This window comes from Pagrus major, chromosome 10, assembly GCF_040436345.1.
Source record: "Pagrus major chromosome 10, Pma_NU_1.0".
Taxonomy (NCBI): domain Eukaryota; kingdom Metazoa; phylum Chordata; class Actinopteri; order Spariformes; family Sparidae; genus Pagrus; species Pagrus major.
Genome location: NC_133224.1, coordinates 8,027,656 through 8,055,093, shown reverse-complemented (window position 1 = coordinate 8,055,093; position 27,438 = coordinate 8,027,656). Strand labels below are relative to the sequence as shown.

Here is a 27,438-nt window from a genome sequence, read left to right as displayed (position 1 = left end):
GACGAAAATGTGAGGTTTCGCCGCTGCTGAGCGGGGAAGCCCGTCCGGCGCTGCGTTTGGCTGTTCGCAGAGCGGGAATAGCGCACACAACCATCGTCTCATGTCTCCTTCCCTGATCCCGGTCTGCAGCGCCGCTCATCCTCTTGTCAAAACGTGCCCTGCCCGCGGACCAATCGGCGACGAGCCCTGCGTGGACAGGAAGTGACGCGCGGGGTTCCTGCCTCTGTAAAGTGCAGCCCGTGTCACCACAAATATTATCCACACACCAACAGCTCTCCTCTGGTAGTGTAGGCAGGGTGTATGAGCCGGCCCCGCTCAGACGTGATGTTTCAGCTGTGAAGCAAATTATACAAACTGACAAGAGTGCTCGAGACTCTATCTGAGAGCAAATGTGACCATTTCCCATTTTCCCGACAGCCCCTCTCCTGCAGGGTTTTCTTTTCTTGTGGGCTCCCTCCACAAGCAGAAGACCACCGACCCCCTTATGTGGCCATCTCACCACATCCAATCACGGATCCGCAGACGCAGCCGATCAGACCGGGGCTGAAGTAACAGGCTGCTGCTTTTTTCGGACAAACCCGCAGAAACTTTCCTCCTGGCCTGTGCACGCTGAACTGTGACCGCTGCTGTGTGGGCTCTTTTTGTGCACCGCCCGCCTCTTACTTTATTTCTACGTGGGTGAGCAGTGTTGTGGCACCTCCCCGCTCCTCCATAGATCTGGTTGCCCTCTTGCACCATGCGTTTCTTGCGCTACTATAGTTAGAGCAGGGATCCCGAGTTTTTCTCCCCCTCTCTTCTTTGGTTTGGACTCCGGACCGCGCGTCATGCCGCGACACCTGAAGCGCACCCCGGTCCCGTTCCAGGACCGCATGGTTCCTTTGTAACTGGATCTACTTTTTTATTTGGAGGGAGAGGAGGGCATGCTCTCCTCGTCTCTGGAGAACACTTGCAAAGAGGAGAAGAAAGTAGAAAGAAGAGGGTGAGCAGCAGCGACAGACGGAGAGGGAGGGAGCATCTCAGAGAGTCTAACTTACTTGTAGATGTTTGATCAGGCCACGACTATGGGCGATGGGAACCACCGCTGTGGACCCAACCCGCTGTGCCCGGACCGGATGGAGACAAAGTGCCGCGCCGAGATAGGGAGCCGGTCCCCGGTGCAGAGCTCCACCGACACCCCGGGGACATCAGCGTCCACCCCGACGTCCTCCAGCGAAGACGGGCACGACAAACTTTTGGGAGTGGACCCTGACTACTGCCGGAGGATATTAGTGAGGGGTAAGTGGACGGAAGCAAAGCAAAAAAACCAGAAATTCTCAGACTGGAAATGTGCGAGAGTTTCCAGGAAACTGAGGCCATTTTAAGTTCATCGCTGTTATTTCATCCAAAATGGTCCCAATTAGAGAATAATCACTTCTAACAGAGAGTCACAACAATTACACGAGTTCAGATTAAAATAAACAACAGATGTGTTTGAACGAGGAGCTGAATGTGGAGTTGCGTGTTTGGTGCTATAAAATAATAATAATATATATTTATCATGATGTCAAAACGCGTCCGAAACAGGAAGTTAATTTCTAAACAAAGTGCTCAACAATACGACACCCCAGGTGCAGGGGTGGGCTGCGATAACAGCTCCTGCTGGGGCAACAATAGCACTTCCGTGATGCCCAAATTAATGTGACACCGGACCACACCCGCGAGGGTTAATTTAAAATAAAACATTACGTTGCCATATGAAATAAAACGCTTGTGTTGGCCGCGTGCTGTTTAATGTGAGCATATATGAATTGATCGGCTCGGATCGATAATCAAAACAATCACTTTGTATGTCAGCTTAGACATGTGTGTGCTGAAGGTTGTGTGTCAGAGAGAGAAAATGAAAACTGTTGACGATAATCAGGTGACATTCAGCCCTCGAGGCTGTTGTGTCGCTTTTATCAACAAAGAGGCAGATAGTGAAAAAAAAACAACAACAACACACACACACAGCTCTCCACTATAAAGCTGTGTGTGTGTGTGTGTGTGTGTGTACTTGTCGGTCGCTGATTGCCTTTGTGTGCCAACGTTATGTTAATGAACGTCAGAATAATATTTAATTCAATATTATGCCGGGTGTCCACGCCCTCCTGCAGGAGGCCAGCAGCCTCCCCACCACACCAGACCTCTTTAAAAAATCCAGCAAATTAAGAGAAAACCACAGCAGTCAAAAACACTCAGAATAGGGTTTAAAAAAATTGTTAGCATTTGCGTTTTTATTCTTCTGTATTGTAAATTATTGACTGATTGAGTAGAGGGGGTTCTGTGGTTGTGTTATAAGACTAAACACCCCTAAACAATTTCTGTTTAATTAATTTCTGCACGTCAAATTATAGTAAATTAAATAGTTGAGTAAAATGTGTGTGGTTTGGTTGCAGGGACGCGCACAGAGCGCCAGTGACACTGACATAAAGACCACATGTATATCGGCCTGTCGCTCTCGACTCGGAGGTTATTTAAGGTTATTCGCATTAAAGATGCTTGTTATTATTATATCCAGCGCGCGGGCCTGAACATACAGACTGTTATAGACGAGCTCAGTGAGGGAAAAAAAAATAGAATAAAAAATATATTATGTGAGGAACATTTAAAGTTCCCCGCATTAAGGGTATTTAATAGGCGAATAAGAGAAAAGTCAGGATTTAGCAGGATTTCCTCCCATTCAGAACCCCATAAAGAAAAAGCTAAATTTAAGCTTGCTTTCAATATTTGTGTGCAGGATCTTTTGCAGTGGTATGCAGGCCCTAACTGTTTTTTATGTGTGGACGGAATCAATATGTCGGCCTATCACTTCTCGCTTGTAGGACTGTAGGACCCAGCTGTGGATATTATGAATACTGGTGGGTATATATTTCTCTTTTTTTTTATATTAAAGGTTGACTCGTGCCGTCTCCTCTGAGTTTCTTTAGCTGGAGAATAGTGGATTTAATGTGGCGACGACCGAGTTTAAACAGGCCCCGGTGAACGACGGAGGAGGCGAAGAAAGATGGCGAAGAGAGAGGGGGGAGAGATTACAGAGCAAATAAATAAATAAATAATATAAATCAACCCAAAGCAGCCTTCTTCTTCTTCATGGCGCCGATCAGTCGTAGCAGAAGGCTGTAAACGTGTTCTTTGTACGTTTATTGTTGATCATTACACCGTTTTTAATACCATTTCCCTGCTTCTGGTCACATCCCGACGTGTCTCCTGTGAGATCTGAGCTGGAAAGTGTTCATAGTCTCTCTGTGAATCAGTTAAACACACAGTCGTTACTCTGCTGCATCAGTCGCTGGTTATTAGTGTCCATTATAAGAGGAGGAAGAGGCCTGCAGCAGGACAGCGCTGTGTGTGTGTGTGTGTAGGTGTGTGTGTGTGTGAGGCGGGTTTTTTTTGTGGTGGAGGTCTTGGAGGCCCACAGCTCGCACTGAGCGATCGACGCCTGTAGTGTGAGGATATGTTTTCTGAAGTCTGGTTGCTCGGGTTTTTTTTTTTTTTTTTTTTCTGCAGAGAGGCCGCGGGGTCACCGAGAGGTCAGCAGGTCTGCGTACAGCCGCAAGGTTTTCCCTCCTCCGCCCCGCAAATGTTTTCCATCACAGCTTCACTTGCGTCTTGCGAGAAAACGTGTAAACGTGCACCAACACCGCCGCGAGCCTGCATATTCGTGTCTTTGGTACGCACTGTCTTTACGCGTGCGTAAAGATGGAGGCTTGTTCAGGCCTGATTAAAGTGTTTCATACAGACCAGGACGCACGTATAAGATGCGTTTACTTGGTTTGTGTCATCTGTTCCCCTGCGTGACTTTATCCACGCCAAATGATGCGTTTACGTTGCATTGCCACGCTTTTTTAAAACAAACACGTAACTGCTGCTCGAGTCTGACTTTAAATGATTCAACTTCAGTCTGAACTCTCGGTGTTTCGCTTGTGTGTGTTTTTTTTTTTAGCCGGTAGCCTACCTATAGAAACACTATGGCTCAATCAGTTTTGTTTCATATTTAATTCAAGGGGCTTCATATTTTATTGGATTGCATATTTCATGACTTCAAAACCTCGGACAAAGAGGAGGTCGTGTCTGGCCAGCGCTGCCACTGAATGCGATAAATACGAACAAATATTCTCGGACACTGTAGCAAGAAATACAACGATTTAGAGGATTGTTAAAGCAACGAATTGTGATTTTTCTTTTTTTCTTTTTGTCTTTTTTCTTTTGGACAATATCCTGAGGACTTCTGGGTCCAGGGCGGGGTGCAACAACTGACCCTCAGCATCCAGGACATCTAATATTATGTTATTTTAATTGCCATAATCTACATTTTTAATATATATATATATATTGTTTTTCTTCTATTTAAATTAGTTCAGATTTTCCTAAAAAAAAAAATTTGCAAACAAACATTTTTGAATTTTTTAAACGTCTCAACTAAACGTAAAATAGAAAATAAATAAAATGCACAAAAGCACCAACAGGTCGACACACGCCATGTATACACTATATAATGACTGTTTGTCCAAGAACCCACACACTATGTTGTTGTTGTTGTTGTTGTGGATGCGTAATGACGCACAGACATACTATTTGTAGTGTAAACAGTTGAGTGTAAAGCTTTCCAGCCAGTTCCGGAGTGAAATAAACTTCACGCAGAGAAAATGAACCTGTGGTTTAACAATCAGGACAGATATTCAGTGCTTCAGAGTCAAACGAGAAATTAGGGCAGGACTGAGCAAGAATTCACCCCGTGTGCATATTTCATCAGCCCCTATTTCCGATAAAGTCTTCCATAAATAATTCTACATGCCCTCGTGCTAATTTGAGGATTTTTAAATTTGACTTTCAGTCAATGAAAACACGAGACGTTTTCATTTTTTGGAGCACGGCATCCACAATTTACTGACGGTGACGCAAGGCAGTCCGAGGCTAATTTACGCGTTTCGAGTTGTGGACATTGATTCATGAGGGAAGAAAACTCAATCAACAGACCGTTAACCTTTCCTCAAACACCCCATACAAATGCTGCGTATGGATTATAGGCTTATAGTGATGAGGGCCGTGTTTGCCTTTATTATTATGAGCTCTCTCTCGACAGCCTCGAGTTTGAGCACAATTACAGAGAAGCGTTTTGGTTTAATATGTTATTTTTCAACACACAGTTCTTTTTTATAATGAAAATAAAGCTTTTATTCAGGTTTGTTATAAGCTGTCTCGTGTTTAAAATAACAAACATATAGCTGCTTTTACGCACAGACGCTCATGCATCCATTTTTTTTTTTTCACTCTAAGGCCATTAGCCCATAGCCGTGCTCATGAATATTACATCAAGTTTGGCACAATGTGAGCCTATTTCACTTTAGCCTCAGAGAATGGTGTGTTTGTCTTTTCTTTTATTTCTTTTATTTAAAAAAAAAAAAAATACATTTCAGCCCAAAACTACTAAAAAAGTTTTAGTAGCTTGTTTGAAAAATATTCTGAGACTTTATGTTTTTTGTTGTTTTTTTTTCCTGGACAGACGCCAAAGGCACAATCCGGGAGATCGTGCTGCCGAAAGGCCTCGACCTGGACCGGCCCAAGCGCACACGGACCTCCTTCACGGCCGAGCAGCTGTACCGGCTGGAGCTCGAGTTCCAGCGGTGCCAGTACGTCGTGGGCCGTGAACGCACCGAGCTAGCAAGGCAGCTAAACCTCTCCGAAACACAGGTGAGAGGACGTGCTGTGTCCAGAGAGAAAAGTGCAAATGTTTTGGGTCATGAACTGATGTAAGAATAAAACAAAAAAAACAAAAACAAAAAATGGAAAATTAGAAAAACAACCTATGCTAGCAGCCTAGCCACCGGTTGCTTGTTAGCGCTTTAGCTTCTCTTTTTTCCTTTTTAATAATAATGCTATTATATGTTTATTTATTAGTTTTATTTATTAATACCCCCTTTCACATGAGCTTACTATTAAAAATAACTTCATCACAGGTGTCTCCTTTAATTAGCTCCTCGGCCAATCAGAGGCCAGGAGTCGAATAGCTGCCCCGCCCCAAAAAAAACACCGCAGGCCGGAAAATGTTCACAATCTGACAAGAGAGGCGGACTGTTTAATTCAGATGTATGCTCCATATATTCAAGGAGAGGAAAAGTCACACATTAATCATAAATAGGCCCTCGAGGTTTGAGCGCGCGCCAATAAAGGCCTTAATGAGCACGAAGCCCATGGCCTCACAGCTACAGTAGTATATACATGGATGCGGGAGCTAAGGGTGCCGAGGGGGATGCAGCAACCCCCCAAAACGAGGCTATAACATACGCCGAATTTACAAGAAGGCCCAAATAATTAAGAATTTGTCAGTTTGTCGCTTCACATAGTTTATAAAGTTCCTCCTAACTCGACAACTCGCAAAATTGAAGGATTTTACAAAGGGAGTCTGGGGGATTTTCTCTCCCTCTCCTCCTCCTGCTGTTGTTGACTGTAGCTGATGTGGCTGCTTTGACCTGTAATTTGTTGGTGTTGCCAAACGTCCTCAAATTGTTGTAAATTATTGTTAATGACGATCAAGGTACGTGTTATCCTGGCCAATCAAATTAATGCAAAAATGTCTCGCACCGTTTATTATGACGTCATTATATAGCCTGACCCCTCGGCACCTCCAGCTGGTAGGCCATCCTTACATTTGCACACTTATTGCGTATTTTTCTAGAGGCTATGATAATTTATGTAGCCATGGTCCATTTAAAAAATGTACAATTTTGTGCACACGTCCATGAACATTTTATTTCAAACACTGAGTACAACACCACAGCCTCAGAACCAGATGAGTCACGACCTCTCTGACACATCAGACACAAAATTCATCATCAGCACTCCCCAAAAAGGCCGTTTTTTTTTCACCATGGGGCTGTTGGATTGAATTGCGCACTGTATCTACATGTGCGTGACAGAAGGAGCACACTTCATGCGTGGCCGGATGGTTGCATCTGATTCGTTCACGTCCTTAAAAAAAAAAGAGGAAATAAACGCGTTTTTGCTTCCGGCGCAGCACCAACAGTCATCATCATCAGATTTTTGTCTTCAGCAGCGTCGTGTTCGTGTGCTGGAGAGAGAAACTGTTGAGCCTATGTGTTGCTGGCCGGCAGATCGGCCTGTCGGCTCATCCGGGGCTCCTCTGAACACCGCAGACATTTCATGGCACTCACTCATCGACCCTGCGCGCTTCATTCAAAATCTTCCCTAGGAGCTTATGAGCTCTTGTAATGTCCTCTTACAGCACCACATCCTCTTATTAAAATGCGTCTTCCTGTCCCATGTATGACTATATTTACGCAATAATAACACACTGGATGGCAGTTTTTTTTAAAGGTTTCTAGACCAACATTTAATCCGTTTTTAAGCCAACAAATTACAAAACAAATGTTTTACACAATATTACAACAGAAGCCACTAAAACCAGCATTCTTCCACAAACAAGAAGTCAACACACTGTAGGTTTACGTGCGCATTGGTGGTGAAAAGCGTAAATCTAGTTGTTTTTTATCATCTCTGTGGGCCTGTAGACGACTAGCCCCTGAACTCTTGAGTTTTATGTCCGACTGAAAACCTGCCGACACTTCTTGACTACACTTCCTTACTTTTATTGCCGTATTCTTCAAGCACAGATCGTAAAACACGTCTTGAGCCTGTTGGATATGCGTCGCCAGATCGTCCTATAAGTAATTAACCCCGTAGACCACACTTATCATAAAAAAGGGGGTCTTGTAATGTCTCCAAAGCTTCAAAAACGTACAACTAAAGTAGGAGGATGCCTAAATCTTCGCCTATGTGTTTTATTTTTGCAATAAAGCCAAGGATGCTGCAGGTTTCAAAGCGCTTCCTGCGTAAAAAAAAACAAACACTTGTTGCAGGAACTTTACGCATCATCACAGTGGAGTGCGCCAACATAAGCAACAAAAAACGCACTCAAACATAAAGGTGGTGGGGAAGGAGGTGTGTGTGATTGTGTGTGTGCAGATTTGGGAACAGAGCGGCCACTGTGTCCCTCATTAGTGCTGACACTAGGGGTGTTAATGGGAGGGCCTCAGCTTCCTGCTGCTGGGGAGGCGCAGGGGCGGCAGGTGATTGGCTGAATGAGCCCGTCTGAAAACTGCCTGACCTTCAGAGTGAGAACAAAATGTAAATAATAAAAAGTGTCCCGCAGTAATGGCGTGAAATATTAAACCCATTGCTGTGAAATTTCTTAATGCTTACGCTGCTATTGAGGCAGCTTTTAAGCGCGATCGAAAGGCTTTTAGTTGGCATTAGTGGAGTTTTCTTTCTTTTCTTTCTGTCTGTTTTTTTTTATTATCACCCTCTTCCTGCATATGTTTAAGCAAATGGGCGCCATTCAAGGCTGATCACACACACACACACACACACACACACACACACACACACACACACACACACACACACACACACAAAAAAGAAGATGGAAGCTCTGAAAGTTTAAGGTCCCTCTTTTTTTTTTTTTTTTTTTTACTAAAAAAGCGAGTTGTTTGGGCTGTTTGGTGGTTTTCGGGTGACTTACTGTGTTTGTTGATGTTTTCAGTCCGCTGCTCGAGGCTTTCACAGGTTTCACAGAAGTCATTTGATTTTTTATGTTCATATTAAAGACCGCTGGGTATGAAAGCAGCTCCATTATAGCTTTTCTATCTATCTATCTATCTATCTATCTATCTATCTATCTATCTATCTATCTATCTATCTATCTATCTAAATACAAAATCGAGTTCTGGGCCTTTTTTCGATGTTTTTGTTCGAGCACAAACACGTCCTCCTTAATTTTGATGATATTAATGAAATTAAATCCACATATTAACATGTAACCTGCTGAAATTGAGTCTTTTTCATCACATTAAATCAGAGCTTTCGCCTGGCGCTAAACAAATCTGTCTCATTTACAGACATACCCTCAAAAACTGTGTCCCTTTTCCCCCATATTATTAAATTTTTGTCATCTCACATTCAACACAAACTGTAAATTGGAGATTTACATCTGTTTTTTAGTAGAAAATGATGTTAAAGTCACGTCATTGCACTCGTCTTCGCTTAAGATCACGCACAAAACTGACCTCCACATTTTGAGGAGTTTATCTCAGCCACACCGGGATTAAAACAGTATCACACACTTTTATTACGAACCTTTTGTAAACGTGACAGGCCTCCTTTATCACTGACTGAAAACACAAATACTAATTACAGTAACATGGGAGGCTGCTGGATCGTTAAGTGTTTTTTAACAATGTTTGGGGATTTGGTCATTGACCCATGCTGTAACTCCAATTAGTTTGGTCAGGTATTCAAACTGATCACGCAATGAGGCAGCAGACATTGGAAACCCACAAACACACACACATAGACACACACAGACACACACACAGGGACGCACCCAAAACGCAACAAGGCCCCAAAAATCATATATTTTATTATTTAACATTTTTAAAGACTGCTGGCTTGGTGGCTGGAAGTAAATAAATTATATGATTATTAGAAATACTCACATTTCTTCAAAGTATCCAGAAGTCGCGATATTTTTAAATCGTGGCGATGTGACGTATGGTATTTTCAAAATAAAAGGGACAAGAAGACGCACGGGTTCCTCTCTTTCCTGACGAAAGCTCGTTCAGCAAAAACATTATTTAAGAGGAAATATAAGCAAACGGGTTATTAAAGGCCTCGTAAAGGCGTCTTAACCTGGGTGGAGTCGGTGTTATCCGGGGTCCTGGTGGAAAAATCGACCCACTGCTTCATGTTAGTGTTGGATATTCTGCAAAATAACCTGCGTTTTCTAGTAGAAACCTCCAATACTTCTTAATATGGACTTTAATTAATCATTAATTTCGTCCATTGGCAAAAAAAGTCCCACCTTCAGATCAGAAGAGACACTTTTCCTCCAAATTACACCTATAATCCCAGTTTCTGTCTTAAAGGCGTGTTTAGAAGCGCGTCTGTCTCTTGAGGGGACACTCACAACCCTCCCTGCATCCAGTAATCACGCCGCTGTAACGCGTTACTGAGTAGTCCGTTACCAGCCCGCAGCTCTGTCTCCCTTCATCCCGGCAGGTGGCTCCCCGCTCCAGGATAACAGCGGGAGGGTCTGTGTGTGAGAGAGGGAGAGAGTGTACACAAAACACACAAACAATGACAGCCTCTGGTGCATCTCAGTTACTTTATGGTCGTTTTGCTCCTGGATGATTTATAGATTAAAGAGGGACTGCATGGATTCATGTTCACGGATGCTTTTATTTTGAAGGTATGTTGTGTTTAATGTGGAGAGAGGAACATTTGGCAGCATTTCTAGGACTTATTAATGTGTGAATCTGCTGTGAATGACCAGAGAGAGAGCTCCAACAACAACACACAACATATTGTGTGATCTTTAGCTTCTTTCTGGCTTCTCAAGTGTATCTCCAAGTTATTATTTGAGCATTTTGGAGGCTTTTTCCTCTTCTTTTGTTCAGATTTACTTCACTTCTACTCCCTGCTTCTTCTTTCTGAAAGCTTCTCCCCTCTTTGCACACCAGCGTTACACATTCTTGGTCGTGTCCTGCCTGTTGGGACTGGTTTTGGCAGTGTGACTTCAGGAGATTTTGGGACACCATGCTGTGTGGTCACTTTAAGCTCTTCCACAGTCCTCCTGAGTTGAGTGCAGCTGACGTATGCGCTGCCCATTGTATCAGTCCATTGTTGTTCGCAGCCCTTCCATGGAGAAGCTATGGATTTAATGGTCTCCGGGCCGCGTTAAACTGGTTTAATCCCGCAGAAAATGGGAGAGAGAGAGAGCTCAGTGATGGGAGTCATGTTTAATCTTTAATGTATAGCTGACAAAGCAATGCACACATGTGGGCAAATGATTTTCCATTTGTTTTTCTGAGGAGATAACTCCACTTTCATGTGGGATGTTTGTGCTGACTGTTTGAATGTGTTTTAACAACCACAACCCATTCATGACTTACAACTACATTCAAAATTAGCTGTGGAAGCTGCAGGCAGGTGAATATACATCACAAAATCAACATTTTTGTTGTCTTTATTGGTAGAAATTGTTGATTATCTTGAAAAAAACACTCACAAAAAGGTGGTTTAACGCCCATTTGATTTTTGACAAAAAAATATAAAGATAAACGTGCACTGCTGCCTCAAATTTGAAAAATCTCAGTGGATTTGTGCTAAGATCAGCTGTGAACACTAATGGGTTAATATTTAGCTGTCAGGAATTTAGGAAATGTCCGATCAGGGAATGTGTTGTTGTTTTTTTAGAGAAGAAAACACGATTTTCAGACGTGAAACCCCCAAAACGAAACAGTTTTTGTCATTTTGTTGTTTTAAATATAGTGATAGGTTGATAAGTGAAGGTTTTTATTGATTCATTGTCTTTATTCATAAAAGGGCAGGGCAATATATTGATATTATATCCATATCATGATATGAGACTTTATATTGGCTTAGATTTTGTATATTTTTATATTGTGATGTGGCAAAAGTGTTGTCTTCTCCTGGTTTTAAAGGCTGAATTACAGTAAAGTGATGTCATTTTCTGAACTTAGCAGACTCGTTCTAATACTTGTCTTTACCCACTAAGTCATTATATCCACATTACTGATGATGATTTATCCAAACTGTCATTATGTTAATATCTTGTTAAAGTACCAATAATCATCCCTACAATAATGTAACAATATCGATATCAAAGTATCTGTAAAATATAAAATATTGTGATTTTATCGCACAAAATTTCAATATCGAGCTGTAGCCTAAAAAATATGTCAATAATTCATGACTGTGATGAAGCTGCCTACTGTACCACGCAGTGAAATTACTATTCAATGTCTTGCATTTTGCAGGAACTAAAAAGAATATAGGACATAAAATAGACTATTTTTAAACAAAATGAGAATTTGTTGTGTAAAATTAGCTCACAAGCTGATGGATACCTTTTAAAATTTATATTTCTGAAATAATTAAGTGCATCAATGAGTATTTACAGCATGTAGCCATCTGTGTTTGTACGTGGTTGGGTTAAAATGTCCTGTACCTGTAGCTGCAGAGCCATAACTTCATTATCCAGGCCCTGGTGTGTTAGAGGTGTGTGTTTGTATTTGAGTGTACAGTACGGGTGTGTGTGTGTGTGTGTGTGTGTGTGTGTGTGTGTGAGTCATTTTCATGCTAACACCGAGGCTCAGACGAGTTGGAGCTCACACACAGTTGAGCTAAAACAAAATGTCATTTTTGGACCTGTTGTTTAAGGGGCTATCAGGTCGTTGTAGATCTGTTTTCTGGATGATGATGAAAGGTGAAGCAGCTCAACTCGAGCTGAGGGCGGTTTGATCGTGAAGGTGCTGCTAAAGTCCAGTTAAAGGGGCGATACGTAGTTTTGGAGAAGAAATTCAAACTCAGAATAACATTTTTAATATTACTGAGGTAATAATACAAACTCAGAAATAATTATTTTTTCCATAACTGTTCAAGCTGTTCTCAGAGGAAAATAAGGTCCCAGAACACTGTTTGAAGATAGAAAGGTGGCAGGGTCAGCCACATATAAACAAAGTAAAACAGTATGAAAGTGTGTCGTCCTTTAAGGTCAGTTTGTTTATTCAGTTTATTTAGGCATAAAAAATACATACAGTAAATACATAGTGCACCTTTAAGTGTTTTGGTTTCTGAATCTGAATCAACTCAGGTGAAAGTAAAATAAAGGATTTACCTGCTGTTGGAATACAGATATGTTCATTTTATATGAATATATCAACACTCGCTAAAGTTTCGACATGTTCAGCTTTGATTTTAAAATTTGGCAGTAAACTTTTTTTTGAATGTTAGCTAACGTACTCGGATAGTTGCTTCACCTCGATGCGCAACAGCCGACCTCCCGACAGGTGTGTGCGCAAGTCGTCTGAGATCAGCGTCACACTTCCTCTCATGTCCTGCCCGCTGTCTTTTCTCACACACGGACAAATTCACTGATTTCCCAAACAGCCTCCGGCGAACTTTAGCACTTTTAGACAATGCTTCTCGTTGCTGTCTCGTGTTTTTTTTTTTTTGCCTTGTGGCTGCTTTCTATACCCGAGCGGGGTCAGAGGTCAGGGATGGACCAGCCCTCCTGGAGCTGATATTTAGTATGTTTTAAGCTTTCTTTTTTAACGTGTCATGTAGAGGATCTTTGAGAGAGGTGGGCAGGTGCTTAAAAAAACTAGGTGACCCTTTTGTGACCTCTTACGAAACCTGGCTTGTGCAATTTGTTTCGTTTACAGGCGTTTATATCACATGATCTGAGGATAGTACAGTTGCAATAGTGGGAAATAGACACAGGAGATTATTTTGCACTTTATTTGGTTGAATGAAAGGGAGAAAAATTCAACTCTTCCTCTAAAAAGTGCTGTACGTCTATGTGTGTTTCCCCGGCTGAGGCGAGAGGAGACAGGATGACAAGTTGTGTTTATGTGTCTCCGTACAGTGAATGTACTCCTTGTGTGTATTGTTCTCCATGACGGCCCAGACAGACGCTGTCTGGCCACTTGTCTGGGGCCTAGAGGACCCGGCCATGACGTATAGCTGTGCAGATGTAGCAGAGAGGCGGCCGCACAGTACGGGGTTTGTCCAAACACTCCGAATGGAGAAAGAGATAGGAAAGGACGCAGGCAGACAGACGGACACTCGCTGCCTTTGTGCTTTCAGTTAAAGTGTTCAGGCTTGTAAAGGAACTCTGCGGCGACCTAAAGCGAGAGAGACGCCCTCCGAAATTCTGTCCAAAACCGGCTGATGGTCAGGAAGAGACCCGCGAGGCTCTGATTATCTAATCAACTGATTAGATAATCAGAAGAACATAATAGCAATTAAGACGTATTTGCCTTTGTCCTTAATCACTCTCACAGATTGAATTGACTTGTTTCATCAGCTTCTGGCAGAGTGAAGTGTAAGTGTGTGTGTGTGTGTGTGTGTGTGTGTGTGTGTGTGTGTGTGTGTGTGTGTGTGTGTGTGTGTGTGTGTGACGGTGTAATTTTCCAAACATATGGAGGAGCATGTAATCCTTCAACTGAGGTGAAAACAGGAAAATCAGCAAAATTGGATACAAGAGGTTTTCACTTTTCACACATAATCACACACACACACACACACACACACACACACACACACCGCACACACACACACACACACACACACACACACACACACACACACACACACACACCGAGCGCCTCAAGTCTGACCCCAAGTTTCCCAGACCGGTCGGTGTAGTCGGAGGTCGTCCTCGCAGCCACTTTGTGTCATTCATCAGACAAATGTGTAATGCAATTAAAGTGGCAGATTACCTGCGTGGGAGCTTACAGACACCTGACGAACCCACACAATGTTCCCACAAAACATTGATGCTAAAGTCTTTATTAATCTACTTTGTTACAAGAGAAAGTAAAAGTACTGGTAGTAAGAAGTAATAACAGAAGTAAAACTATTAGATGTTACTGGATGTATTATATTTTTTGATTTGTTAATAATTAGACGTGTTGCGATATAACGATAATCGTGATATTCTAAATTGAAATATTGATATTGTGTTAATAATACTAATAATATGATTATTATAAAACAGAAAAAGTGTCATTCTTTTTGCACACTTTTGTAATTTATTTTCCAAAAAAGAGAAAAAACACATAAACAATACATATATTTTTAACATTTTCTATAGATATGATGATAATATCGTTATCGTGAATTCTTTAGGCCACAATAATCGTGGAGTGAAAATCTAATATTGTGACAGCCCTCTTAAAATCAGTGCATCCAGGTCATGTTGTCTATCTTAAGTGGTATAAAGCTGCCAGAAAACCAAAAGAAATGAAAAATGAGACGGACACATCCAAAAATGTGCTCATTTTTAGTCATAATCACTCAATAATTCACTATTTATACTCACAAATACAGAAGAAAATGTAAGAAATTAAACTATAATAGTCTCTTAGAGATACTACGTGAAAGCCACACATCAACACTTTCAACTGGTTTTCTCAGCTTGCTTCTACATGATATTTACATAAAATGACGTTAATATTTATAAAACACATTTTATTTAATTCGACAGTGAAGGATTTGGTTTGAGTGTTTTATTTATTCTTTTGCTGGTTGTGGGATAGCAAAAGAAGCGAGAGTAGCCTTGGTTTATTTATCATTTGTTTGCTTGCTGGTGAAAAACACAAAAACCTCAGTATGGACAGTGTAATTCATTCCTTTGGTGCATCAGGGGCCTTTTTTATTAAGTATTAGGTCTATAACAATGTATTTTATGGAAAAAATAACTGTAATTTCGATAATTTCAGGGGAGTAAAACAATATTTCCAACAACACTTGTAACACTGTAAAAATCTTGAATTACAAATGAACCATTTAAAGGGTTTTATTATGTGTTTAGTGTACGACACTCTTTGTCCTTTGGATGAGGAAAAACTCCCCCAAAAAACCTTTAACAGAAAGGAAGAAGTGTCAGGAAGAGCAGCAGGACGATCAGACGTGTGATATAAGGATAAGAGTGTCATGCGCTTTCAGAAAATCTCAAATATGGAAGCTGAATTGTTGAATCTTCGCTGGCAGCTGTGAGAACAACCGAACGAATCAAATGTGATTCCTAAAAGAACAAAAAAGCTGAACGTCCTTGTTGGGAGCTCTGCGTAAGAAAAAGACCCAACAGTGATTGGAGCGACTGCGGGGTGACATGAAAGAAAAGTCATGGACCACATTCAAACGCCTGCTGGCTTCTCTGGCGAACGAGCGCCGCGCATCTCGAACACGACAGTGTGTGAAGGAGGGAGGTAACGGCTGTTATCCGGACCTGGCGGGGAGAGAGGGCGGTGAACGGGTGGAGGGATGAAGAGGGGGGAGAGACGTGGAGGTGGGCCTCATAACAGTCCCAAGTGCTTTTGCGCTAAGGAGGATTAGGCAGCCATATCTACCAGCGATTCTATAAGACGGGGTTAACCCCTGGCTGAACCTGGCTGGACATGTGCTGCGGTGATGGAGCACCAGATCGGGTTTACTCGGGGCGAGGTTAGGTGATGGGTTCCTCGAGGTTTAGGGGTCAGGTAGGATGTGATGGTGGGACTGGTTTTGAGGGGTGTAGAGTGAGAGGATGCGAGGAAGGATGGGACGATGGAGGGAGGAGGAGGATGGATGTTGAAGGTCGTTTTATCTCACGTGAAACATCAGAGTGAGGAGGGCTGCAGCGCTGATGTCAACATGGATTTATAAAAAACAAACATCATGGGGTCCAGTTTCAGTCCTCTCGACTGCTGCAGAGAGGGACGCGCCACTGTAGATTACCTTTAATACATTATTGCTATAAATATATTTTTATTTATGCCACAATTAGTTCCTTGTTTGAACCCATAAAAGTCCATGAAGTTGTTTAAATCATTTAATCGTTTTTTGAAGTGTTAAGCCATCGGATATAAGTGAGTAACTACAGATTTATGAGTCATAGTCATGTGTCCAAATTCCTTCAGTTTCACACCACCTGCCTGATAAATTTGGATTAGAAACGCAGAAAATATCTGTAGTTTTTTCACATTTTCGACCTGATCGTCTAAATCAGGGCCAAAATGGACCGTTATTGATCCGCCGTAAGGTTAAATTTGACCGGGCAGACTCCTCTAACAAAAAACAAAAAGTTACATTGATTTGTTTAAAATGTGTTGTTTAATCTGTTTTATTTTTTTGTGAGGTGAAATAGCTCTTGTAGCTATTTTTCACAATAAGAGCATTCAATAAAAATGATCCGTATATTATGATAGACAACAAAACAACAAAACAAGACCAACAGAATAGAATTAGGATAGAAAATCACTTAAGTGTAACATTTAAAAAAAGAAATTGTCAACTGAATTGGATTTTCCATTAAAAAGATGTAAACTACAGCGCAGTCTTCTTCATAGACACTGGTTGACTGACAAGAGAGACTTGAGGCTATTATACAGTTAAAAAACCTTATCGCATTAAGTTAATGTTGGCACATATTTAGCTTAAGATTGACACTTTTTTATGACTTGAAGTTTGCTCTTTAAATTACTTGATTTCAGTATTTTTAACAAACTGAAAAATATATTTAGAAAAAACACGTTACATGACTTTGGTGTTTGTTTTAATTGTGACTTACTAAGCGGCCTCAGATGTAAATTAGCTTTGAGCTAACTTTGGTACAAAACATGAAATTGCGAAAAAATCTGTTTTACTATTAAACCTTTCACAAATAAAATAAAACGATAAATAATCCAACTTTTTAAAGCTTATTTCTAAACGCATGAAGGCCTGAAAGTAGCCAACTTTCACAATAAAAGACAATCATTCTAATTGTAAATAATTGGAAATAGGGTCATTAATTTAATCTCTAACAGATTTGATAAAAGGCTGATTGATCTGTCACACACAGTTGAGTTAATCATTGTTTCCTTGTTAATTTTCCTCGTTTCTCCAGTAATGGTGCCCACTGGTCCGTCACATACAGCTGAACACACATTGGCTGCCATTGGTCCGTTACAGTACGTATAGTTGAGTATCCACTGGTCTGTGGCGTACAGTTCAGCCTGGTACAACCTCCACGGAAAAGAGTTTTCATTGTGTGCTGCTGCTCATCACATGCCTGGGATCAGGGGGTCTGAACCGGGTCACAGCGAGAGCACCGAGCTGCTGGAGGGGTCACGGAAAGTGTGAAAGACAGTCACCAAGCGTCCTTCTTAAAGACTTTATCGCCACAATCCTGCATTTCACTTTGCATTATGGGCATTATAGACGGCGGGAGGGGTTTGTTTTATCACTTAGATGTTTGGTTAATGCTCTCCGTGGCTGTAGCTTAGGTCAGCAGAGCTCAGGGGTGATTAAAAACAGCATGCAGTATAGGATATGTATATTTATCAGACAAAAGGGGCGGAATAATAACAACAGATCGGGTTTTATTCATATTTTCTCCTGTTTCTTGTTTGTAAACTGGACACAGGGGCATGTTGGGCCAGAGGTGAACTGATTTATTGAACGGACACATATGGATGCCCGGTTGATCTGTACACTCGATCTTGATCTGGCTTAACCTTTCTACCTCTAGCCCAGTTTGCCCGCCTGCCGCTCTGTTTGCAGCTGTCTGGATTCACAGCGCAGGCCTCTGATTGGCTGACCTCTGCCCGACTGGCCTGTGTATTCATGCATGGCGGCCCGATCATCTCTCCCTGCGTACATTTTACCCCCCCCATGCTTTCATTTTTTTATCCCCCCGCCTTGCGTCTCGTTGCCCTCATCCTTCGTCTGGTCCGGTGACGTCCCACCTCTCTCCTCTCTGTCCTCTGCGCTTCACGGATGATCGTTGCTTCCTTATTGTGACGTATTTCCAGTTGAATCAGGACAAATGGGAAGGGAGGGACTTTCAAAATAAAAAGCGGATCCGATTAAGACAGTTGAATTTAATGGCAGATGTGAAAGTGTGAGGTTTTTAAAAAAATCCCTGGCAGTTTTATAAACATCCCTACGTTTACACAGGGAGGTGACTGTTAAATATTTAAATGTTTTCTGTTTTTGGTATTTTTTTCTACACACAATAAGGAACATTGACACTTCCATGCACACAAATAAAATTCCCACCCTTACTTTTAATTATCAGAGAGTAATTAAGTAAGTTACCTAAGTAACTATTTTAAAACCACAGTTAAAGTGATTAATATGCCCAAACATAAAAAAAAAAAAATACCATAAAATTAAACTTTTACCGGGAACGGTCAGATATGGAGGGTTAAATCAAAATAAAATAAACGCGTAACAAATATAGAAAAATAACAGGGAGGTTTTAATATGTTTTTTAGCAGCTGACCTGATATTAAAGTGGAAACATAATTTGTCTTGAACTTTTAACAACACCTGGTTATCAGGCCGTTGATATATCAGATATACTGTATATAAAAGAGCCAAACCATGCAGGGCTGTAAAAAGTAATTTTAAAAAAATCTAAAATTGAATTATAAATATATATCAGTTTAACTGATCACATCCTAAAATGTACATATTTAAACCACTTTTTTTGTGTCTATTTTCCTCTTTACACCTTTTTATTCTAATGTTACGCTGTTTTCTTTCTTTTGTGACCAACCTTTAATTACGAGAGTGGCACATTTAATTTAATTTAATTTGATTTAATTTAATTTAATTTAATTTAATTTAATTTTAAACAATAACAATATTTAAAATTTAAGAAGAAATTCTGGCTGAAATCATGCTCATCATGTAAAAACCTAAACACTTAATCTCACGAACTCTTGTAATTGTGGTATGGTTTTCATGTTTTGAAGTTATTGTTGTTCGGGTTGCTGACGTTGTTATATAGTGATTATGTGTTGTCTTGTAACTGTTTTTTGTATTGTTGTGTTTCTTAACCGAGACACTGTCTGTTGTATAAAAACAGTACAAACAGATGATAAAAGTTAATAATTTGTAAAGTTTAACAATGAATATTATTCACTTATATAGGCTGAGACACCAATTTAAAAAATTAAGCTGCCAGTCGGACTACAGGGTGAAGCAAAAATAACAACTACTGACAGATTTTAGACCATCGACTATCTAATGGGTGGAAATTAATAAAAATTGTAAAGAAAAAAGGTGAAAAAGGGTAAAAAAAAACCTTCATCCAGACCTACAATCTCCGCCACTCCTCCTGCTGCTTTGCAAATCATAAAAAATGTACCTGACAATTATCAATACATGAGCAGCCACAGTCTGGCTGTCTCAGATACAGTTCATGTATTCAAATTAACAAAAGCAGCAGCTGGTTTAAATCGCATGGCTCGTAAAATGTTATGTTTTCTGATCGTAGATTGTGTTAGATAAAACTGAAACGTTAAAAAACTATTAAAAACACATCACTGAGTCACAGTACTGCATTGTCTGGCATGCTCCCTTCATTACTATAAACATGGGCACTGTTTATTTTTAGACAGTTCCACATACACCCTCTTCTTTATTCACTAGAGCGTCAAATGTGTATTCATCCAAGGCTGAAAATAGTCCCCAACAAATGCACTGTTTCCTCTTGTTTGAGTAATGTTTACTAAACACAAATATATATGTATGTATATATATATATGTATATATATATATATGTATATATATATATATATATATATATATATATATATATATATATATATATGTATATGTATATATTAAGAGACAGACATGTTGTAGATTTGGGTGTTTTTATGGGATAAAAATACAAAATAACTGGACTTTTTGTAAAATGGCAGCTTGTTTTCTTGTCAGTGCGTCCAATCCGTCGACATTTATCAAAAAGACGGTAAAAAGAGGACGAGCACTGCTCGCTATTTTCCTCTATATATTGATCTAATGGATGACGGCCTATAAACACAATGTTATGGATATGTCAGGTCGGCCTCTTGCGTTGTTCTCGTCACACCTATTCCTCCACCCGTCTTGGTTTCTCCACCCTCACCTCAGTCCAAACCTCCTCATCTTGCTCCGGCCTCGCCTCGGCCTCGGCCTCGGCCTCGGCCTCGCCCGTCCAGGCAGGGTGGGGTCCAGAGGGCGAGGCCGGGGCAAACGCAGGTCACGGCAGATTCAGATCTCCCTTGGTAATCTCTGCCCCAGCTCTGAACCCTGGATCCCATTAAAAAGGATTTACATCCAATAGTGTAGATGTACCAAAGGCAGCTTTGCTTTCTTCTCTTCCCATCATTTCCCCTCTCTAATAAAATCCCTGTAAAACACCAGCAAGCTTTTTCTTCCCCTGCTTTTATTCCCAGCGATGGATAGGCGGACTGGGATGTGAACAGGACGGAGCCACGCCCGCGGCATGGGGATAAAGGAGAGGGATTGGTTGGGAGTTTCATCCGTAGTGAAAGCTTTTTGTGGGATGTAGATGTTTGGCAGACGTTGGCGCATGAGTAAAAGAGAGAGAGAGAGATCAAAGAGAGGAAGAGTGTGAGACAACTAAATATAGACTGGGAGGAAGGAGAAGCAGCTACATGGAGATAATTTCTGCTGCTTATCCCTCCCTCCCTCCCTCTGTGTCTCCCTCTTATATCCATCTCCACTATCCCTGCCTCTGTGCCTGTTTCGGGTGTTTACAGTAAGACTTGCTGGTGTCAGTGTTCCTCTCTGAGCTGTGGGATCTGCTCCGATCTCATTATTTGTGTCGTGGTCAGGAGCTGAAACTATGATCTCACTGGCCCTGGTGAGCCCGCCTTTGCAGTGCAGCGATACTTTAGTTAACACCAACCAGCCTGATTACCTCCACACAATAAACACAGCTACGTTTGGCTCATGCCACCCGACTGGGCGAGCTCCTTGTCAGTCCGGTGCCTGGTGTCAGCTGCCAAAGGTGCTGTGTTAACATGCTGCACTGTCAGAAAAGACGGTTTATATTTGTACCTGGTTTGTACCTTTGTAACTCTGGTAAGTTTGTACCTTAATTTAAGGGAACAAAAATCAACCTTTTTAAAAAGGGATACATATAGTTACCTTGAGCTCCAATATTTAGCCTGAGGGGGTAAATGAGTCTAGATTGTACCTTGGGGGACAGAAATTGGCTCCTAATGAACCCCTTTTTATGAGAGTGCACAGACGAGGAGAGATCAGAGGAATCACTGACGATCTTTGGAAAAGTTAAGAGTGTGAAGTGTTGATGCTGAAACAATAAAGTGCCCTTGATGGAAATACAACCAGATAAAGTTGGGACGATGTGCAGATCATAAATAAAACAGAATGTGATCATTTGCTTATCCTTTTTTTGACATAAACTCAATTGAAATACAGATTTTTTTGCATCTTTTCGCTCACAAGCAAGGATGGAGAGAGGTTCACTGCCTCAAAACACGAATAAGTTTATACTTTCGTTTCTTTGTGCTGCAACGCTGTGCTTATGCTCTGGTTAGGTTCAGGCATATAAATCACTTAGTTAGGGTTTAGGAAAACATCATCGTTTGGCTTAAAGTACCTGTTTTGGTTGCCATAAACCCAACTGGAAATGTCCTGAGGTCTTCTTCAAAACATCCAGTTCTGTTGCCACAAACACGGCTGGGGGAAGGCCCGACTTCCTGTGAAAAATATCCGGTTGTGGTCGCTACAAAAACTGCCGTAATCCAGAGGTGTCACGCTTACAAATGCCGCAATGCAGACTTGAACTGCGGTCCTCGGCGTCTGAAACTTCCTGGAGAAAAATAGTTGATACTGGTGCTTTGGGTTGGCGTCCGACCTGAGCTGCTAACCCCAAGTGTTGCTATCTGTTCAATCTTGCTGAAATCGATCAGTCGATGGAAAGAAAAATTAACTGCCAACTATTTTGATAATGTATTGATCGTTTCAGTCATTTTTCAAGCAAAGTTGTCAAACATTTGCTGGTTCCAGCTTCGTAAATGTCAGGATTTGCTGCTTTTCTTTGTCATTTACTTTGATAGTAAATGAAGCCGTAATAGCTGCATTACTGACTTTGGCATTGAAAGTAAGAAAACAGTCAATACATGCGCAGAATTGTTCAATATCGTTGGTTTTGTTCTGGAAAAAGTGTCGCCAAGACGCCAACATGTCTTCACTGTGAATAAAGGAAAAGAAGTGGAAATACGTAAGCTTGAGAAAGACTCACTTTAGTCTCATTTCAGTAGAAACTTCAGTGATGCGGGTCACAGCTCCAAAGAAAATGTAAATATTTTCTCTGAATAGCTTCTGCAGAACAATCCGTGCGTTTTTGTTGCCAAAAATCTGAGAGGAGAGACCAGAAAAGTAGTTTTAAAGTCGTGAGTAGTGTTACGCTGGTGTGCCAACTTGAGAGTTGGACAATACAGGAAATAATCGGATAAATATTGAACCCCTGGACTCATGATTTAGCTGGAAAAAGTCTTTTCCTAGAAGTCGATGCTTTGTTACACCTGTCTGACTCTAACTCTGCAGCATGCGGAGATGAAACTGTAAGAAGTGACTCGCAGCGTGTTTGATGATCCTTTGAAGTGAAGTTAAGACGCTATTTGAAGTCTGTGAAACTGAAACCTGAAAATCTTTGCGATATCAGCCCCAAACTGTCTTTTTTTTACACCCGCTCAGCGACGAGGATCTGGACGGACAGAACAGTGGGTCTTACTGATGAACGGGGTCATGTGAGAGATTGGCTCACTGCAAAATGTGTGTGCGTATGTGTGACTGTCGCGTGTTCAGGACACATGTGACCTCTGTGAATGTGTGTGTGCTCACATAGCTTCCTGCTCCGTTTGCATCCTTTATTTTACTTACACGTGTCGTCTGGCTGTTGTGTAAATCAACAAATGATTGTGAAACGTTTCATTGAATTAACCGTCACAGGATTACACACGTCTGCTGTTACAGGAATTTCCTTTACATCATCTGCTGCCAATCCCAGTTTATCAGGGATTAGATAACTGGATTTCTACGAAATGCCGTGAAGAGGCCGAAGGGAAATCTGTCGTGTGTGTGAATAACTTCCGATGTGTTGGGTGAACTTTAGGATGGAGGAGGTTTGATAAAGAGGAGAGATAAACACGCTTGTGACGACTGTTCAGCTGAGTTTAGTAAAACTTTAGTTAGTAGTTATTTCACAGTTAACAAACAGTGAACCATTTATCAAGCAGTTGTAAAAGTTTATAATAATGAATTGCAACTTTATAATCATTCAAATAATGTTTATAGATAAACTACACAGTATTTATTAACCACGTATGACGTGTTAGAAATCAGTTGCTGCAATACAATACAATACACAACTGCTTAAAAATAAAATACTAGTCGTTTTTTAGACATTTTAATGCTGAAATGTTACATGATATATCTTTAAGTTGTGTTGAAACAAATGACTCTGTGCTTGTAGTTTTTTAGATATACACCTCGTCAGAAAATGTCAGAAAATATAAAACAAAAATCTGCAAATATCTTTTTTGTTTACTTCAGTGTTACCTTCTAAACTTATGTTTCATTAAGTCAGTCACATCAGAAAACAGGGATAATTGATAAATGGTAAAGTTTAGTTAAAAATGTATTTTGTGCTTTGTGGCATAAATCTTTATTTAGTTTATTCATTTATTTTTAACAGAAAGAAAAAATTGGATGAAATGACGGGACCTTAATCATAGATTTTGTTGAATTGTGTACTAACATATTTACCCGAATATTTCCAGCAATGTTGAAACCAGATAAATCTGTAACCGTATTGAAGGAAACAGTGCGTTTCACTTGTTGCTACAACCTCCAGGTGAGAGTCAGAGAATGAGGATGTAACGTGAATTAAACTGTAACACCTCGTTCATGAACATTTCTACCAGAGTCGCGTAGATAGATTTTCATCAGCAGTGGAGGTTGTTTAACAATAAAGACAACAGATTGGCTTCATAACTGGCGAGTTTTCTGAACCACAGATGAGCCTCACACAGCGGCCTCTGAGTCTGTATTGTGCTTCAGATGTTAACCTTGTACTGTAATGACTTATAGGCTTACTATTGTCACACATCCAGAGAATTACCTTGAGGGTAATGTAAGAAAAGGTCGAGAAAGGGCAAAAATGTCATTACGAGACACAATTCACAATTCATTTTCTGGGTTAAAGAAATTACTCTCCACAGATGTTTCCTCTGCAAAGTATGAACAGGGCAACGATTCAACTTCAACGATTCACAAACCTGTTTACGATTTCATTTCGCGAGCGATTTTTATCCAGACGACAAGATTGTATGAGCATTTCATTAACATTCCCCCCGATGACAACAAGTTGACAAACCCACTCGGTATAACCCACCGCCCGTCATGCCACACGGCAGTGAGCCTGCAGTGAATCTCGGTCAGGCTCGTATACATTTTTCATGTGTGGCTCTCCGTGCAGCGATCTGCCGTGACCCCACCGTGCCCTCCAATCAACGCCCCGCCCAGCCACAACTTTTCCACACGCTATACATTAAAGCTGCGCTGCGGAGCATCAATTAAACATGGCGGACAAGGACAGGCAGAGTTCAGCGAGCTTTTCTCAATGCGCTGCCGGTGGCGTGATGGCTCCTGTGGCGAAACTCTGCCGTGAGAGGGGACGATGGTGCAGATGTTGATTTAAATTCTTTAATTTGGTATTTTTTCGCTTTCATTTTCCTGTAAATCCAACTAGGTGTGTGCAAACAGCTTGATTTGTGTAATGTCTCGACGTTTGCACACATACGGGAGTTTATTTTTCTACCTGCACTAATATTCCCACTCCGCTCTGATATCACCGCCCGTCCTCCATACGTCCTCCAGCCCGTGAGAGCCGTGAAGTGTGAGAGGAGGTAAAGTGCGTGGGACCAGCCATGATCAAATGTGCAGAGAAAAACAACACAGAGTTGATCCAATGGCTGGTGCCAGGGGATTACAGCATCTCTGCTTGTTTCTGCACGGATTTATGCGTGTATGACTGGTTCACCGCTAAGGTGTTGCGTGCCCTCACCGCTCGCAAGCCGTGAGCTTACAGAGCGTGCTACAGTATGGATGGGGTCACAAAGAAGTCAGCTGCACACACGTTTAACTTTTGGGCATGCAAAGAGGATGTAGGATAATACAATCAGGTGGAGTCACAGCGAGTGATCTGCACACGTTATGATATTAAAGAGAAGAAAACAGTGTGTATAACTCAAAGACTGTAAGCAGAAGAAGCCGTGTGGCACTGACAGTATGGTTTTGTCAGGGCCGATACGATTATTAGTAATCATGGAGTAAAACTGAAAATCTTATGTCCACTCATGGTCTTCTCTAGTGTACCACGCCACGCCGTTTGAGCCCACCTAAACCAAATCAATGCACTATTATTGTCTAATGGTTGTCGTTGGTCCCTAGCAGTGGCGGCCTCAGGATATTTGAGGGGCAGGGGCTAAAAAAAATCAGAAGGGCACCAGCTGTACATGGTCATCATGTTGCATCTACCACAGTCCCAGTGTTTTCAGTGTTCCCAAGTTTTCTCATTAAACACTGACAAAGTGTGTTAAAGATAAAAACTGATCATGTGACTCTTTCTTCCTGGTTGTGTTGCTGCAGGTGAAGGTGTGGTTCCAGAACCGCCGGACCAAACAGAAGAAGGACACCACCAAGGATTCAGACAAACGTTCCTCCTCCACAAATGAGTCGTTGGCCACCTGCAACATCCTGCGCCTCCTGGAGCAGGGCCGCCTCCTATCGGGCCCCGTCCCGCCACCTAACTCCCTCCTGGGGCCTCCACACCCGGGACACAACGGCTCCCTGCTGAGCAGCCCGGGTGGAGGCTCCTCCACCTCTCCAGGCATCAGCAGCAGCACCCCTCCCAGCTCCCTACCAGGGGGGACTTTCGGGCTGTCGCTGCCCTCGCTGGGCGGCACCCCACCTTCACCGCGGCTGGGCGTCCCACCGCCACACTCCCTCTGCTTCTCCATGCCGCTGCTGGGGGGCGCTCATCATGAACTGACCTCCACCTACGGGTGCGGTTCTTCAGCTTTTGAGCCGTACATGCGGCTGGACAGGAAGGAGGCAGATCTGGGAGGGAAGAAGACGGTTTCTTAAGTAAACGTGTCACTCTTTAAGGACACCAGGGGACTTTGTAAGAGCTTTTCTACTCAGCCGCCTGTTTGACACTCGAGCGGACGGAGAAATGAAGCATCCTGGATCGTAAGAAATGTGAAAAAGGAAGACACCAGGTTGATCTCCTTGCGGCACCATTTTGTGCCACAGCACTGTCGAGCACACTGACACCAAATGGTGAAAAGGACGTGATGTGACGGAAACTCTCCCACATAAAAAAAGAAAAAACTTGTGAATTTTTGCAGAAATGCCGTGTGTGTATGTTGTGTGATCCTGACAGACAGATGTTTTTATCACCACTCTCTTCGCAGTGGTTTTAAGTGACTCTTCACTTTTTTTGTCCAGTGAGTTTGTGTGTGTGCTTTTTCTCTCTATACAGGCCTTCATTTACTGTTCAGGAAAAAAAAAAATACTTGACATGGATAGTTCAGACTGAATCAGCGTCTGAGTGGTATTTCAAAGACAGCAGTTTGTACACATTTGGGTACATATTCCCGTTACAAGTGGCCATGTTTGATTTTAGTTAATGTGCTTTCACAATATGGAAGAAACACTGAAAAAAAAAAAAGAATCGTAGCATTTTAATATCAGTCTGTTTGGTGTCCAGCAGTAGTTTTTGTAAATTCTTTATTTGGTTGTGTTTGTGTATGAAATAATATGTGGTTAGGATCTGGACGAAATGGTGCAAAAATCACATATCTAGATCCGATAGTTTAATATAAAAGAACACGAGAATAGAAAGAGGAATAGTTGTGTGAGAAAGCTGCCAAAGTGTTCGTGGATTAAGCTTTGGAGGTGTCGCACTTGAGTCCTCCGATCACTGAAGCAAGTCAAGGTCAAACAGAGGAGTGACCTTTTGAA

General features: G+C 41.6%; 1 protein-coding gene across 1 annotated transcript; it reads left to right on the top strand.

Annotated features, from left to right (window-relative positions):
• The first annotated feature begins 1,040 nt into the window (after window positions 1-1,040).
• vax2 (ventral anterior homeobox 2) lies at window positions 1,041-26,602 on the top strand. Its single transcript, XM_073475676.1, has 3 exons — window positions 1,041-1,275; window positions 5,522-5,709; window positions 26,062-26,602. The coding sequence occupies exons 1-3, from the start codon at window positions 1,041-1,043 to the stop codon at window positions 26,557-26,559; spliced, it is 921 nt and encodes a 306-aa protein (XP_073331777.1). The 3' UTR covers window positions 26,560-26,602.
• Window positions 26,603-27,438: the final 836 nt, after the last annotated feature.

What these genes read in the sequence shown, in the direction of transcription:
- vax2 (XM_073475676.1), top strand. Translation starts at nt 1,041, where the DNA reads ATGTTTGATCAGGCCACGACTATGGGCGATGGGAACCACCGCTGTGGA. An exon ending in CCGGAGGATATTAGTGAGGG is followed by an intron (nt 1,276 to 5,521) that starts GTAAGTGGACGG and finishes TTTCCTGGACAG; the next exon opens with ACGCCAAAGGCACAATCCGG. An exon ending in TAAACCTCTCCGAAACACAG is followed by an intron (nt 5,710 to 26,061) that starts GTGAGAGGACGT and finishes GTGTTGCTGCAG; the next exon opens with GTGAAGGTGTGGTTCCAGAA.